At 41.1% G+C, this 12,700-nt stretch overlaps 1 protein-coding gene across 1 annotated transcript in view; it reads right to left on the reverse strand.

Annotated features, from left to right (window-relative positions):
- Nucleotides 1–4,086: 4,086 nt before the first annotated feature.
- The window catches only part of c1h8orf34 (chromosome 1 C8orf34 homolog), an 805,115-nt gene continuing 796,501 nt past the window's right edge, over nucleotides 4,087–12,700 (reverse strand). Inside the window, exons 19-20 of the mRNA XM_070884539.1 lie at nucleotides 5,473–5,548; nucleotides 4,087–4,139 (exon numbers count right to left, since the gene is read on the reverse strand). Of these exons, the coding sequence (XP_070740640.1) occupies nucleotides 4,087–4,139; nucleotides 5,473–5,548 (129 nt within the window). The remainder of the gene's footprint in view (nucleotides 4,140–5,472; nucleotides 5,549–12,700) is intronic.

Consider the following 12,700-nt stretch of genomic DNA (forward strand, 5'->3'; position numbering starts at 1 on the left):
ATAAAGAACCTCAGCTGTTGCACAGTGTATTAGAACATTAATGCACAATGCCATTGCATTTGAGTGACACCATGATATTTGGCTCTAATAAGTAACCAAATATAGAAGATTTGTTCACAATGCTGACATGTTGTCAGATCTTCTCAAAACTGGATCTTACGAATGCCTACTTACAGCTTGAACTAGATGAGGAGTCCAAGTCATGCTTGATTATAAATACCCATCTAGGCCTGTATCAATTTAATAGGCTACCATTTGGAGTGTCTTCCGACCCTGCCATATTCCAAGGGGTGATGAACCAAATTTTGCAAGATATTGAAGGGGTAGTATGTTATTTGGATGACATATTAATTTCAGCACCAAATAGGCAAATTCATAATAACATATTGAATGAAGTCCTCAAACGGCTAGAGAAGCACAGAGCACGAGTGTCTGCTCGTAAGTGTGAGTTATTTCAAAATTCAGTGGAGTACGTGGGTGCAGAGTAGACAAAGATGGTTTACATCCAACCATGGGGAAGCTGGGTGCAATCAGAAATGCACCCATTCCCAGGAATGTCACTGAACTTCGATCATTTTTGGGTCTTTTGAACTATTATGGGAAGTTCCTACCAAATTTGGCTACAGTATTACATCCACTAAATGAGCTATTGAAAAAACAGGTCCATTGGAAGTGGTCAAAAGAATGTGATACAGCATTCAAGGAGTGTAGAAGCAAATTGGTAGAGAGCACCATGTTAGTTCATTATGACATATCTAAGGAGATTAAGCTAGCAGGTGATGCCTCTGCGTATGGAGTTGGGACAGTAATCTCTCATGTATCACGTAGTGGGGAGGGGAGACCAATTGCTTTTGGTTCACGCACTCTCAGTGCCAGTGAGAGTAATTATGCGCAAATCGAAAGGGAAGCTTTGGCATTAATTTTTGGGGTCAAGAAGTTTCACAAATACTTGTATGGTCATAAGTTTACCATTGTTACGGACCATAAGCCCCTAACAGCAATCCTCCATCCAAAGTCACCAGTTCCTACATTAGCTGCAACCCGAATGCAGAGATGGGCTTTGATTTTGTCAGCATATACACATGATATTGAATACAGACGATCAGCTGATCACAGTAATGCTGATGCAATGTCTAGATTGCCTTCCCCATCACAAGTTACACTGGATAGGGAAGAAGTGTTTTATTTTTCATACATTGATGAACTGCCAGTTACAGCTGAAGAGATTGGTAGAACAACCAAACGTGACCCAGTGATGTCAAAGGTGTATGATAATATTGAAAATGGATGGCCAAACCAGGTAACAGACAAAGATATTCATCCATTCTTCATTCATAGGAATGAATTATCAGTTAATAAAGATTGTATCATTGTATAATTTTGGATAAAGATTGTATAAAGATGTGGGTTGCAAGAGTGGTTATACCAAATAAATTCAAGTCTAAATTATTAGGAGACCTCCATGACCAGCACTTGGGAATGTGCTTGACCAAGAGTTTTGCACGCAGTTATTTATGGTGGCCAGGTCTTGATAAAGATATAGAGTACATCGTGAGTCAGTGTACGACATGTCAATCGGTAAGCAAGCAACCACCATCAGTACCATTACAGCCATGGAAATGGCCTCCCAGGGTGTGGCAAAGGCTACATAATGATTTTTCTGGGCTAGAACGACAGCAATTATTCATTGTGAATGATAACCATTTGAAGTGGGTTGAGATGTTTCCAATGTGGAAAATAACAAGTAAAACATTCGACATTTTGCGAAGATTATTTTCTTCATTTGGCCTCCCAGAATAAATTGTTTCGGATAATGGACCACAATTTCGTTCAGAAGAATTTGCACAGTTCACGAGCAAAAATGGTGTGAAACATACCAAGGTTCCACTGTACCATCCTGCTTCGAATGGTGCAGCAGAGTGCACTGTACAAATTGTAAAACGTGCCCTCATAAAACAAATGTTAGATCCAAATCCAAAGAATCGACAGTTGTCATTGGATCATAAATTGGCTAATTTTCTAATTACATATCATAATATTCCTCATACAACTACTGGTAGAATACCAGCAGAGTTGTTTCTCAAACAACAATCACGAACCAGATTCTCGTTGCTTAAACCAAACTTGGCACAGTCCATAGAAGAGACACAATTAAGACAGAAAGAGAATCATGATAGAGGTAGAGTAAAAGAGAGAAGTGTGAAATTAAACCAGAAGTGAGATTGAAAAACCATCACCATAATTGGTTAAAGTGGTTACTAGGAAGAGTAGTGAAGATATGTGGTCCTCGCACATGTTTGATCAAGATGTTTGATAATGGGCAGGTTAGGTTTGTTCATATTGATCATATTTTACCTACAGACATGAAAGGAGTTAAAGGTGGGAATGATTCAATTATTTCTGACTCATCAGATAGGATACACCAGTAGCAAATCCTATATCTAATGTACTGGAAACAAATCCAAGAGAAAATCAGAATGTAAGTCTGAGTCCGAGTCAGGAAAACAAAGAGTCTGAAGGTATAGTGAGTTCAAATGAAAATCAAGGAAATTCCGCGGAGGAAAGTGTTCCTCAGGATGAGCCTCGAATGAGTTTAAATTCGACACCATGTTTAGAAGGTTCTGTTTGAGAGCAAAGATATCCTCTTCGAAACAGAAAACAAGTGGTTAAGTTAAATTTGTAAATATGAAAAAAATAAGTCTATATCCTGTATTATGTATCAACATGCAAGTTATGTATGATGTTTGTTGTAATAACTTCTTCATTAAGGAGGGAAAAGTGTAATGTCTGTAAGCTTGTAATGTTTGTAGCTCCACACTGTGGATGTGGACGTATTGTGTACTGTAACTACAGAGTTAATAATTAAACAGAAGCAAGAGGTTCCGGAGACTTCCGAGAGAGCTGCCTGCCATGTTAGAAAGCTGTGTTGTGTGCTGTGCTCTGTGAATATATCACACACAGCAAGACCAAGGATGAGGAAAAAACTAGCTAAGATTTAAATTCTCTCCCTTCCCCCTCCACAAAAAGGGATGACAACAACAACAATTTGCATTTATGTAGAGCAGAAGAAAATGTCCCAAGGCACTTCACACAGCAAATATAAAGGCCGAGCCAAAGAAGGAGATATTCGGACTGGTTGACCAAAACCTTGGCCAAGGATAAGAGTTTTAAGGAGGGTCTTAAAGGAGAATAGGGAAGTGAAGAAGTGAAGAGGGGATTAGTGAGGGAATTCCAGAATGTGGGGCCTAGGTGGCTGAAGGTGGGCGCAGGGAATGGAGGATGCACAAAAGGCCAGAGTCAGAGGAACAGAGAGCTTAGGGTAGGGGTTGTAGGACTGAAAAAAGTTACAGAGACCGGAAGTGGGCAAGGCCATGAAGGGATTGAAATACAAGGATGAGAATTTTAAACTGAGGCACTGGAGGACTGAGCTAATGTAGATCGCCATGGATAAGGAAGATGGGTGAGTGAGATTTAGTGTGGGATAGGAAAGAGGTAGCAGAGTTTTGGATGAGCTAAAATATTCACAATGTGGAGACGGGAGGAGAGTCAGGAAAGTATTGGAATAACCCAGTCTGGAGCTGACAGACTATCTATTAACTTGCTGGAGGTAGTAAGATTTATCTCCAATTACTGACTGCTTTTCTGAACACCTCAGGGTATCTTGGCATATGTAGGTATGTCTACTACAGTTAATATAGTGACTTATTTTCAACACCATCATTCAGCAGGTAAGATAATCTTGTATGTCCCTCGGGCAGTAAATTAGATAAATTACAATGATAAATAACATTTACTGGTTAGTTAATTTCCTTTTAGATTCCACATGAACAATATCAGCCTCACTAAACAGTTATAGCTCACACAGTATACCATACAGAAGGTGTTAAAGCATGAATATCTCAAAACAGTGATGTAAGTTTTATTGATCTTCCTAGCATCTTCTTATTAGGAAACTACTCCCATGTAAAGTGGTTCTGTAATCTGCAGGGGCTCCGACTGCTCTGGAAACGGCCTATTTACATGATAAGGTGAACTCAGCACCACTATCAATGAAGCACACATATGAGCTCGCATAAATGCAGTTGCTTAACAATAATAATTGCGACTTTCATCATTTGGCTGCAGACCCTCCCCACTGCCTAAAGAAGATTCAATAGAGACCAGCAATGAGAGACACGCATTCAACTGAGCCATCAACCTGCAGAGGTGTGGGGCAAAAAAGGGACTGAGCTGAACAATTATGTTTTTAACCGGTCTTCGGTCCCGCCACAAAATCCGACCCCAGCCACAGACTCCATCCCTCTCCCTCGCATCTGTCTGAGGCTGAACCACACTGTTCCCAACCTTGGTGTTATATTTGACCCTGAAATTAGCTTCCGACCACACATCCATGCCATACATAACTAAGACCACTTATTTCGACCTCCGTAACATCAGCCGACTCCGTCCCTGCCTCAGCTCAAGTGCTGCTGAAACCCTCATCCATGCCTTTTTTACCTCTAGCCTTGACTATTCCAACGCACTCCTAGCTGGCCTTCTACATTCTCTACCACAGAAAGTTGTTGAGGCCAGTTCGTTAGATATATTCAAAAGGGAGTTAGATGTGGCCCTTACGGCTAAAGGGATTAAGGGGTATGGAGAGAAAGCAGGAATGGGGTACTGAAGTTGCATGATCAGCCATGATCATATTGAATGGTGGTGCAGGCTTGAAGGGCTGAATGGCCTACTTCTACACCTATTTTCTATGTTTCTGTGTTCCTATTACCCTATGTAAACTCGAGGTCATCCAAAATCCCGCTACCTGTGTCCCAACTCGCACCAAGTCCCATTCCCCCATCACCCCTGTGCTTGCTGACCTACATTGGTTCCCGGTTAAGCAATGCCTCGATTTCAAAATTTTCATCCTTGTTTTCAACTCCCTAATGGCCTCGTCGCCCCTCCCTATCTCTGTAACCTACTCCAGCACCACAACCCCCCGAGATACCTGCATTCCTCTAATTCTGCCTTCTTGAGCATCCTGATTACAATCGCTCAACCATTGGTGCTGTGCCTTCAGCTGCCTAGGCCCTAAGCTCTGGAATTCCCTCCCTAAACCTCTCCGCCTCTCTACCTCTCTTTCCTTCTTTAAGATGCTCCTTAAAACCTACCTCTTTGACCAAGCTTTTGGTCATCTGCCCTAATTTCTCCTTATTTGGCTCAGTGTCAAATTTAGTTTTATGACGCTCCTGTGAAGCGCCTTGGGATCTTTTTACTATGTTAAAGGCGCTAAATAAGTTGTTGTTGTTATTGGTAGTACTGTAGTTCTGCTAGTGGAGAAACTGTCACCTTCTAAGTGCTCCATACTACCAGAGACATGAGCACTGCCTAGTTTTTTATTATAGTGCTGCCATCAAAGTTGGGCCTACCAATGGCAGCAATATAAAAGAGTATATACATTCACTTGTATCCCAGGATATTGTGATCTATACTCACATTTGTCTTGACCTAGATCCACACCTTCACTGTCCGTGTCACTTGGTAATGTCCACGGCTGACGAGTAACTAACAGCTGTTGAAAAGATGCATCCTAAAAAAAGTTAAAATATATTTTAGAACCTATGCACATATTAATATTAACCACTATTAAAATGATGAGTAGCTTTTCATTTCAATTGTATTAAACAGCTGTAGCAAATGGGGAATTTATTTTTCCAACTGTTAACCAATTAGATTTGCACAAAAGAGCAAAACAAACATAATGGGTCGAAAATTCCGGCCTCAAGATTGACAGATCATCCGCATCCCCGGAAGAAGGACATTCGCGCGGGAGAGATTGGGCTATTTGACCAACTCATGCCCGGCGAATCTACTTCAAACTTTTACGCCTGGTAAAAGCAGGCGCATAACTTTTAAAATATCAAAAAATTAAATTTAAACATTAATTTTTATGTTAAAAACCCTGTCCATTAAGATACGTTTATTTTTAACACTATTAGAACACATTTTTAAAAATTCCCCAAAATATGTATTTCTTCCAAAACATTTAATTACATTTAATTTCAATTAATTTTAAATATGTGAGGTGTTTTATTTATTTATTATGCTGTGTTTCGGTATTTTAGGGTTTTTTCTCATTGATAGCGATGGGAACTCGGACAAATGGCGTTCCCATTTTTATCAATGAGAATACTGCATAGTGATTGGTGGTCCAGGCCCATGTGACTCCAGCTTGTATGTACGCATCTCAAAGTCATCTCTCCATGCGCTGCACAGCGAATCTCGGCCACTGACCGGGACCCTACATGCCTCTGGGACCACCAGGTACTTTCGTAGATTTTTTTCGTAAATCAGTAAATAGGAGAAAGTTCAAACTATTAAAAAATCTATTTCAAAATTCATGTAACATCTCCAGGGAGGAATTCCAAATAATTATAGAATGATATGATTACACCTACTGAAACTTCTCACCACTGACATGTTCTTATAGCTTATTAAAAATGATATTGCTCAAAACTTATGTCAGCTGCGGGCATTGCAATGTCTGGTTGTGTTAGCTGCAACAGCTGAACAAGATGGAAAGCCTTGGGGGTGAAATTGATCTTTGCAGTAGCACAAAACAGGCTCATAGCGAAATGGCGACCCGTTTTACACTGCATCCAATTTCCTTTTCCAGTGAAGTCACTAACAATGATCTCCCTGTCATACAGTATTAAAGTGCTTAAATAGATTATCCTCATTATCAAGAAGGTTGCATGGTAATCTTTACACCTGAAAATGTTACCTCACTCAGAGCCTAAGGTGCTTTAACCCCACAAAAAGTCTTGTATGGTATAAAATTGCTTGGTACTTGCACCTGATTGTATAGCATAACGTTTAGGGTATTTCTGACCTTTACAGATACTGTGGTGGGGGTGGGTTATAAATTTGGTTGTAGTGTGTGCCATAATTCTTTTGTAAAGCAAAGGCTCTACTCTTTGGACAAGTGGAGGTAGGAGCATCTCTGCTTCTAGGTTCCAGGGTGGTTTGGGGCAGAGTCCCTCTTGCTCTCCCTGACCAGCCTGCCATTCCTCGGTTGGTCCTCTTCTTCATCCAAAAAGCAAAATTATGATGGCATGTCTCTAAAAATGAATCAGACTAAAACAATACCGACTAGTTAGAACTCAATAATTAAACCATCAAATGTTAGAATTTCTGCAGTGGCTCATTCAGTATTTGAAGAGACAGATTAATGTTTGGGTGGAGACCTTTTCAGAGAATCCTTTTCTCTGCTCAGATGCTGATACAGATTTGACACCAGATTAAGTCGGTAGTATTGAGTATCATTGTCTGATATAATGTAGGCCATCAAACTGAACTTTTGCCCTTGGCTACCACAAGATAAACACCACCCCTGCAAGGGAGGTTATAAAGGAGTTGACAACAGAAAAAGTGCAAAAAAATGTCCAAAATCAAAATAAGAGTTCATCAAAGATTTAAAATATATTTGCTAGGTTTTTAAAATTCACATCCACTATTTTAGCAGCACATAGCAACCCTGTACCCTTGCTTTAAATGTGTGATGTTAATGAACTGGAAATGATGAAAAATATGTCATCACAATGCCATTACCTCATTTCCATAGAACTTCCCAAAAATGTCAGATGCTTCCCACAAATGATGGAAATGGCACTGGAAAACAACACATGCGCAGAAATGGGTGGAGTTCCGGTAGAGTGGGACATCGGTCCATTTTCTACTTCTCACTGCCTGTTTTACCTTGTTGCAATGGACAGCCCAGGACAGAAAATCCAGGCTGCCGCATTTATAACACAGTATGAAATTACTGAACACTTGGAGACACATGAGCCAATCAGGACCATTGGTCAAGCACAATCTCCAAGGCAGATTGTGCTTGACCAAATTTATAGAACTCTTTGAAGAAATAACAGAAGATAGATAAATGAAATGCAGTGGAAGTTGGTTTTAAGCATTTGATGAAAGATTTATGGTGAATGTAACAACATATGGAATTAAGGATTGTGTAGCCACATGGATAGAGCGATGGATAGAGACAGAAAGTAGATAGTAGAAATAAAAGGAAGTTTCTCAGAATAAAAACAAATGGTTTCATTTGTGGTGTTCCACAGGTTTGTGTAATGGTTGTCCTTAGTTATTATATTCATAAAAAGCCTGGGGGCTAGAATTTCCCCAAAGCCCACCAGCGCCTGATTGCCACCCAAAAAACTGCTAAGGCTGGGAAGATTATTGCCAGCAAGAACTTCCCGAAAAAAAAAATCTGCCCAGCGAAAAATATGGGCCTTGCACCCCAATCTGGGCGGAAAAGTGCAATTTTGGCTAAATTGGGTGGTGCCTAAAGAAAATGGGCAAAAAATAAAAAAATCCATAAAAATTTACATCGAGGCTGCGGGTTGGACCTAACGCCAAAAAAAAGAATAAAAATAATTTTTCAAAAAACCTAACTAAAAAATCCAAAAACCATTCCCAAGACACTTTTAAACTAAGTCACCCCAACAGATTTTGAAAATAGTAAAAAACCAATCACTTACCTTTTTCTTGCAGACCTACTTACCTACCACCCAGCTCCACTGATCCTCGTCGGTGTTATTAAAAAAATACTTACCTACGGGTCCTCGCTCAGCCAAAGATTGTGTCAGAGCGATCAGTGGACGTTGCACGCCAGCGGTCCGCTCACCAGCAGGACTTCGAAACGGCCAGCGTGCCTCAGCTGGGAAATTTTTCACCAACCTGGTTCTCGCCCAAAACAGCCAGTACCACCGAAAAACCAGGCGGTGAAAGAGTGCAAATTCTAGCCCTGGGGGTTCTTCTGATCATCCACCAGAACTATATTGGAAGATCCACTGGAACCCCTGAGAAATGCTAAATGCAAATCTTCAACCAAAGTCACAGTGGATGATCAAGAGAACCCCCATGGAAATTCAACCCCTGTACTTGAGAATTCAGGGAACAATATCAAAATTTGCTGATGGCACCAAATGGGGGTTTGGTAAACTGTGACAAGGATTGTAAAAGACTGCAGTAGGACATACATAGGCTGTAGGATGAGCAGAGAGGTGGCACATGCAGTTCAATATATATAAATATGAAGCAATATATTTTGGAGGCGAACAGGAAAAGAAAATACTCCCTTCATGGCAAGATTTTAAATGGAATGAAGGAACACATGTACCTTGATGGAAGCACAGATAGATAAGCCATATAAAAGGCAAACAAAATCCTTGGTTTTGTGTATGCAGCCATAGTATACAAAAACAAGTCAGTTTGGTTGAATTTGTATAAAACCTTAGGCCATAGCTGGAGTATTGTGTACTATTTTTTAGCACCCCATTATAGGAAGGATATAAAAGTAGTGGAAAAGTTCACAAGGGTACTAACAGAGATGAGGGATTATAATTATGAAAAGAGACGTGTGAAGTTAGGGCTTTTATCACTAAAGCTGTAAAGGTTAATGGGTGATCTGATAGATATCTTCAAGATTATGAAGGTTTATGATAAGGTAAATAGTGATCTTTTTTCACTTATCAGCAAAACAATAATAATAGGATCCAATTTTAATATAGACAAGAATGAAAGGAGCGGGTGTTCTTCACGATTATGAAGTGTTATGATAAGGTAAATATTAATATATTGCTTCCACTAGTCAACAAGACAATAACAAGAGGACCTAAATTTCAAATGATCATAAATGAATCAAAGGAGAGGTTAGAATTTGTTCTCCCCCCGCCCCACCCTCCAGCACCCATTGAGGGTGATTAGAATGTGGAATTCTCTGCCACAAAGTACAGTCCATAAATAATTTTAGAAGAGCATTAGTTATTTGCCTGAGAAAGAAGAATACTGAAGGGTAAGGTGGGATGAACAACAGAGTGGAGTGAGACGACAAGACTCTTGTGGAGAAAACACTGGCACAGACCTAATGGGATAAATGGTCTGTTTCTGTGCAGTCATCGTCACAGGCAGTCCCTCAAAACAAGGATGACTTGCTTCCATGCCAAAAAAAAGGACAAGTTCACAGGTGTTTCAAAGAAGGACCCGAACTACATCCTGAAGGGTGGAAGATGCCTGTGAGTGCATTTTTTAACGTGGGGGTGGCCGTTGCACACCAGCCACTACACGGGCTTGACAGAGCTAGGTCTTAGTTCAGTGGCAAGTAACATTCTGCCACTCATCATCATCATCATCATAGGCCTCGGGATCGAGGGAGACTTGTTTCCACTCTTAGCATGAGTTCTTAGGTGGCTGTACAGTCCAATACAAGAACCACTGTCTCTGTCACAGGTGGGACAGATAGTCGTTGGGAGAAAGGGTGGGCAGGGAGCCTGGTTTGCCGCACGCTCCTTCCGCTGCCTGCGCTTGATTTCTGCATGCTCTCGGCGACGATACTGGAGGAGCTCAGCGCCCTCCCGAATACACTTCCTCCACTTAGGGCGGTCTATGGCCAAGGACTTCCAGGTGTCAGTGGGGATGTCGTACTTTATCAGGGAGGCTTTGAGGGTGTCCTTGTAACGTTTCCTCTGCCCGCCTTTGGCTCGTTTGCCGTGGACGAGTTCCGAGTAGAGCGCTTGCTTTGGGAGTGTCGTGTCTGGCATGCAAACTATGTGGCCTGCCCAGCGGAGCTGATCAAGTGTGGTCAGTGCTTCAATGCTGGGGATGTTGGCCTGGACGAGGACGCTAATGTTTGCGCGTCTGTCCTCCCAGAGGATCTGAAGGATCTTGCGGAGACATCGCTGGTGGTATTTCTCCAGTGACTTGAGGTGTCTACTGTACATGTACTATCCTTTTAGTGTCTGCATCTCTTTAAATTTCAACTGAATTGCAATTTTATGGTACCATCACTAAATTAGCTCCCTTCACACAGCTAAAGCTGTACCTAGAGCTATGAATAGGCTGGAAAAGTTAGCACTGTTCTCCTTGGAACAGAGAAGGTTAGGAGGTGACCTAATAGAGATTTTCAGAATGATGAGAGGATTTGACAGTAAATAGAGAAAAGGTATTCCCTCTGCTGAGTGGGTCAATAAATAGAGGTCACAGATTCAAAATCATTGGAAAAAGATCTAGAGGGGAGATGAGGAGAAATGTTTTCACTCAGACAGTTATCGGGATCTAGAATGCTCCACCTGAAAATGTGGTGGAAGCTGATTCCATAAGTAATTTTAAAAAGGAGTTAGACAGGTACTTGAGGATGACAAGCTTACAAGGTTACGGATAAAAAGCGGGAATGTGGGACTAAGCCCGACTGAACCATTGAAATTTACAGCACAGAACGAGGCCATTCGGCTGATTGTGTCCATGCCGGCTGACAAATAGCTATCCAGCCTAATCCCACTTTCCAGCTCTTGGTCCATAGCCTTGTAGGTTATGGCACTTCAAGTGTATATCCTTTTTAAATGCTATGAGGGTTACTGCCTCTTCCACCCTTTCAGGAAGTGAGTTCCAGACACCCACCCACTACCTTCTGGGTGAAAAAAATTCTCCTCAAATCCCCTCTAAACCTCATAAATTTCTGCCCCCTGGTTATTGCCCCCTCTGCTAAAGGAAATAGGTCCTTCCTATCCACTCTATCTAGTCCCCTCATAATTTTATACACCCCAATTAGGTCTCCCCTCGGCCTCCTCTGTTCCAATGAAAACAACCCCAGCCTATCCAATCTTTCCTAGTAGCTAAAATTCTCCAGTCCAGGCAACATTCTCATAGATCTCCTCTATACCCTCTCTAGTGCAATCACATCTTTCCTGTAATGTGGTAACCAGAACTGCACACAGTACTCTAGCTGTGGCCTAACTAGTGTTTTATACAGTTCAAGCATAACCTCCCTGGTCTTACATTCTATGCCTCGGCTAATAAAGGCAAGTATATTGTATGCTTTCTTAACCACCTTATCTACCTGTCCTGCTACCTTCAGGGATCTGTGGACATGCACTCCAAGGTCCCTTTGTTCCTCTACACTTCTCAGTGTCCTACCATTCATTGTGTATTCCGTCGCCTTGCATTACCTCACACTTCTCCGGATTTAATTCCATTTGCCACTGTTCTAGCCCACCTGACCAGTCCATTGATATCTTCCTGTGGTCTACAGTTTTCTTCTTCATTATCAACCACTGCTCTTTCAAAGAGCCAGCACAGGCACTACAAACCAAAAGGCCTTCTTCCGTGCTGTAAGTTTCTAGATAGCAATGAGTCTAATTATAAATGAGAGGAAATTAGGAATGTGATTCCTAAAACACTGGTAAAAAAAAATCTCAGAATCCCATGTAAGAAAAGCAACATTTGTAAAACAGTGGTCCTGGAAATGGATACTGATATAAACTGAACATTGATCATACCGAAACAGGGTGAATGATTTGAAATGTTTATATCAGATAGGCTGACAAGACTAATATTTACTCCAATACAGGGGCACTGAACTTCAGTAATTCTGCGTCTGACAAACATAAGCACTCTGTGGAACATTAAAACTTTGTTGAATTAATTGTAGGTACAAATGCGAATTTGGATGAAAAGGTCAACTGGCTGCTGGAAAATGGCAAAGCTAACCGGAGTGCAACAAGCAGCTGCTCCACAAAAATCCTTTCCCAGTCCATCAAAATAAAACAGTTGCAAAAGCAAAATGCTGCGGATGCTGGAATCTGAAATAAAAACAGAAAATGTTGGAAATCTCAGTAGGTCAGGCAGCATTCTGTGGAGAGAAAAACAGAGTTAACGT

This window comes from Pristiophorus japonicus, chromosome 1 (assembly GCF_044704955.1).
Source record: "Pristiophorus japonicus isolate sPriJap1 chromosome 1, sPriJap1.hap1, whole genome shotgun sequence".
Classification (NCBI taxonomy): Eukaryota; Metazoa; Chordata; class Chondrichthyes; family Pristiophoridae; genus Pristiophorus; species Pristiophorus japonicus.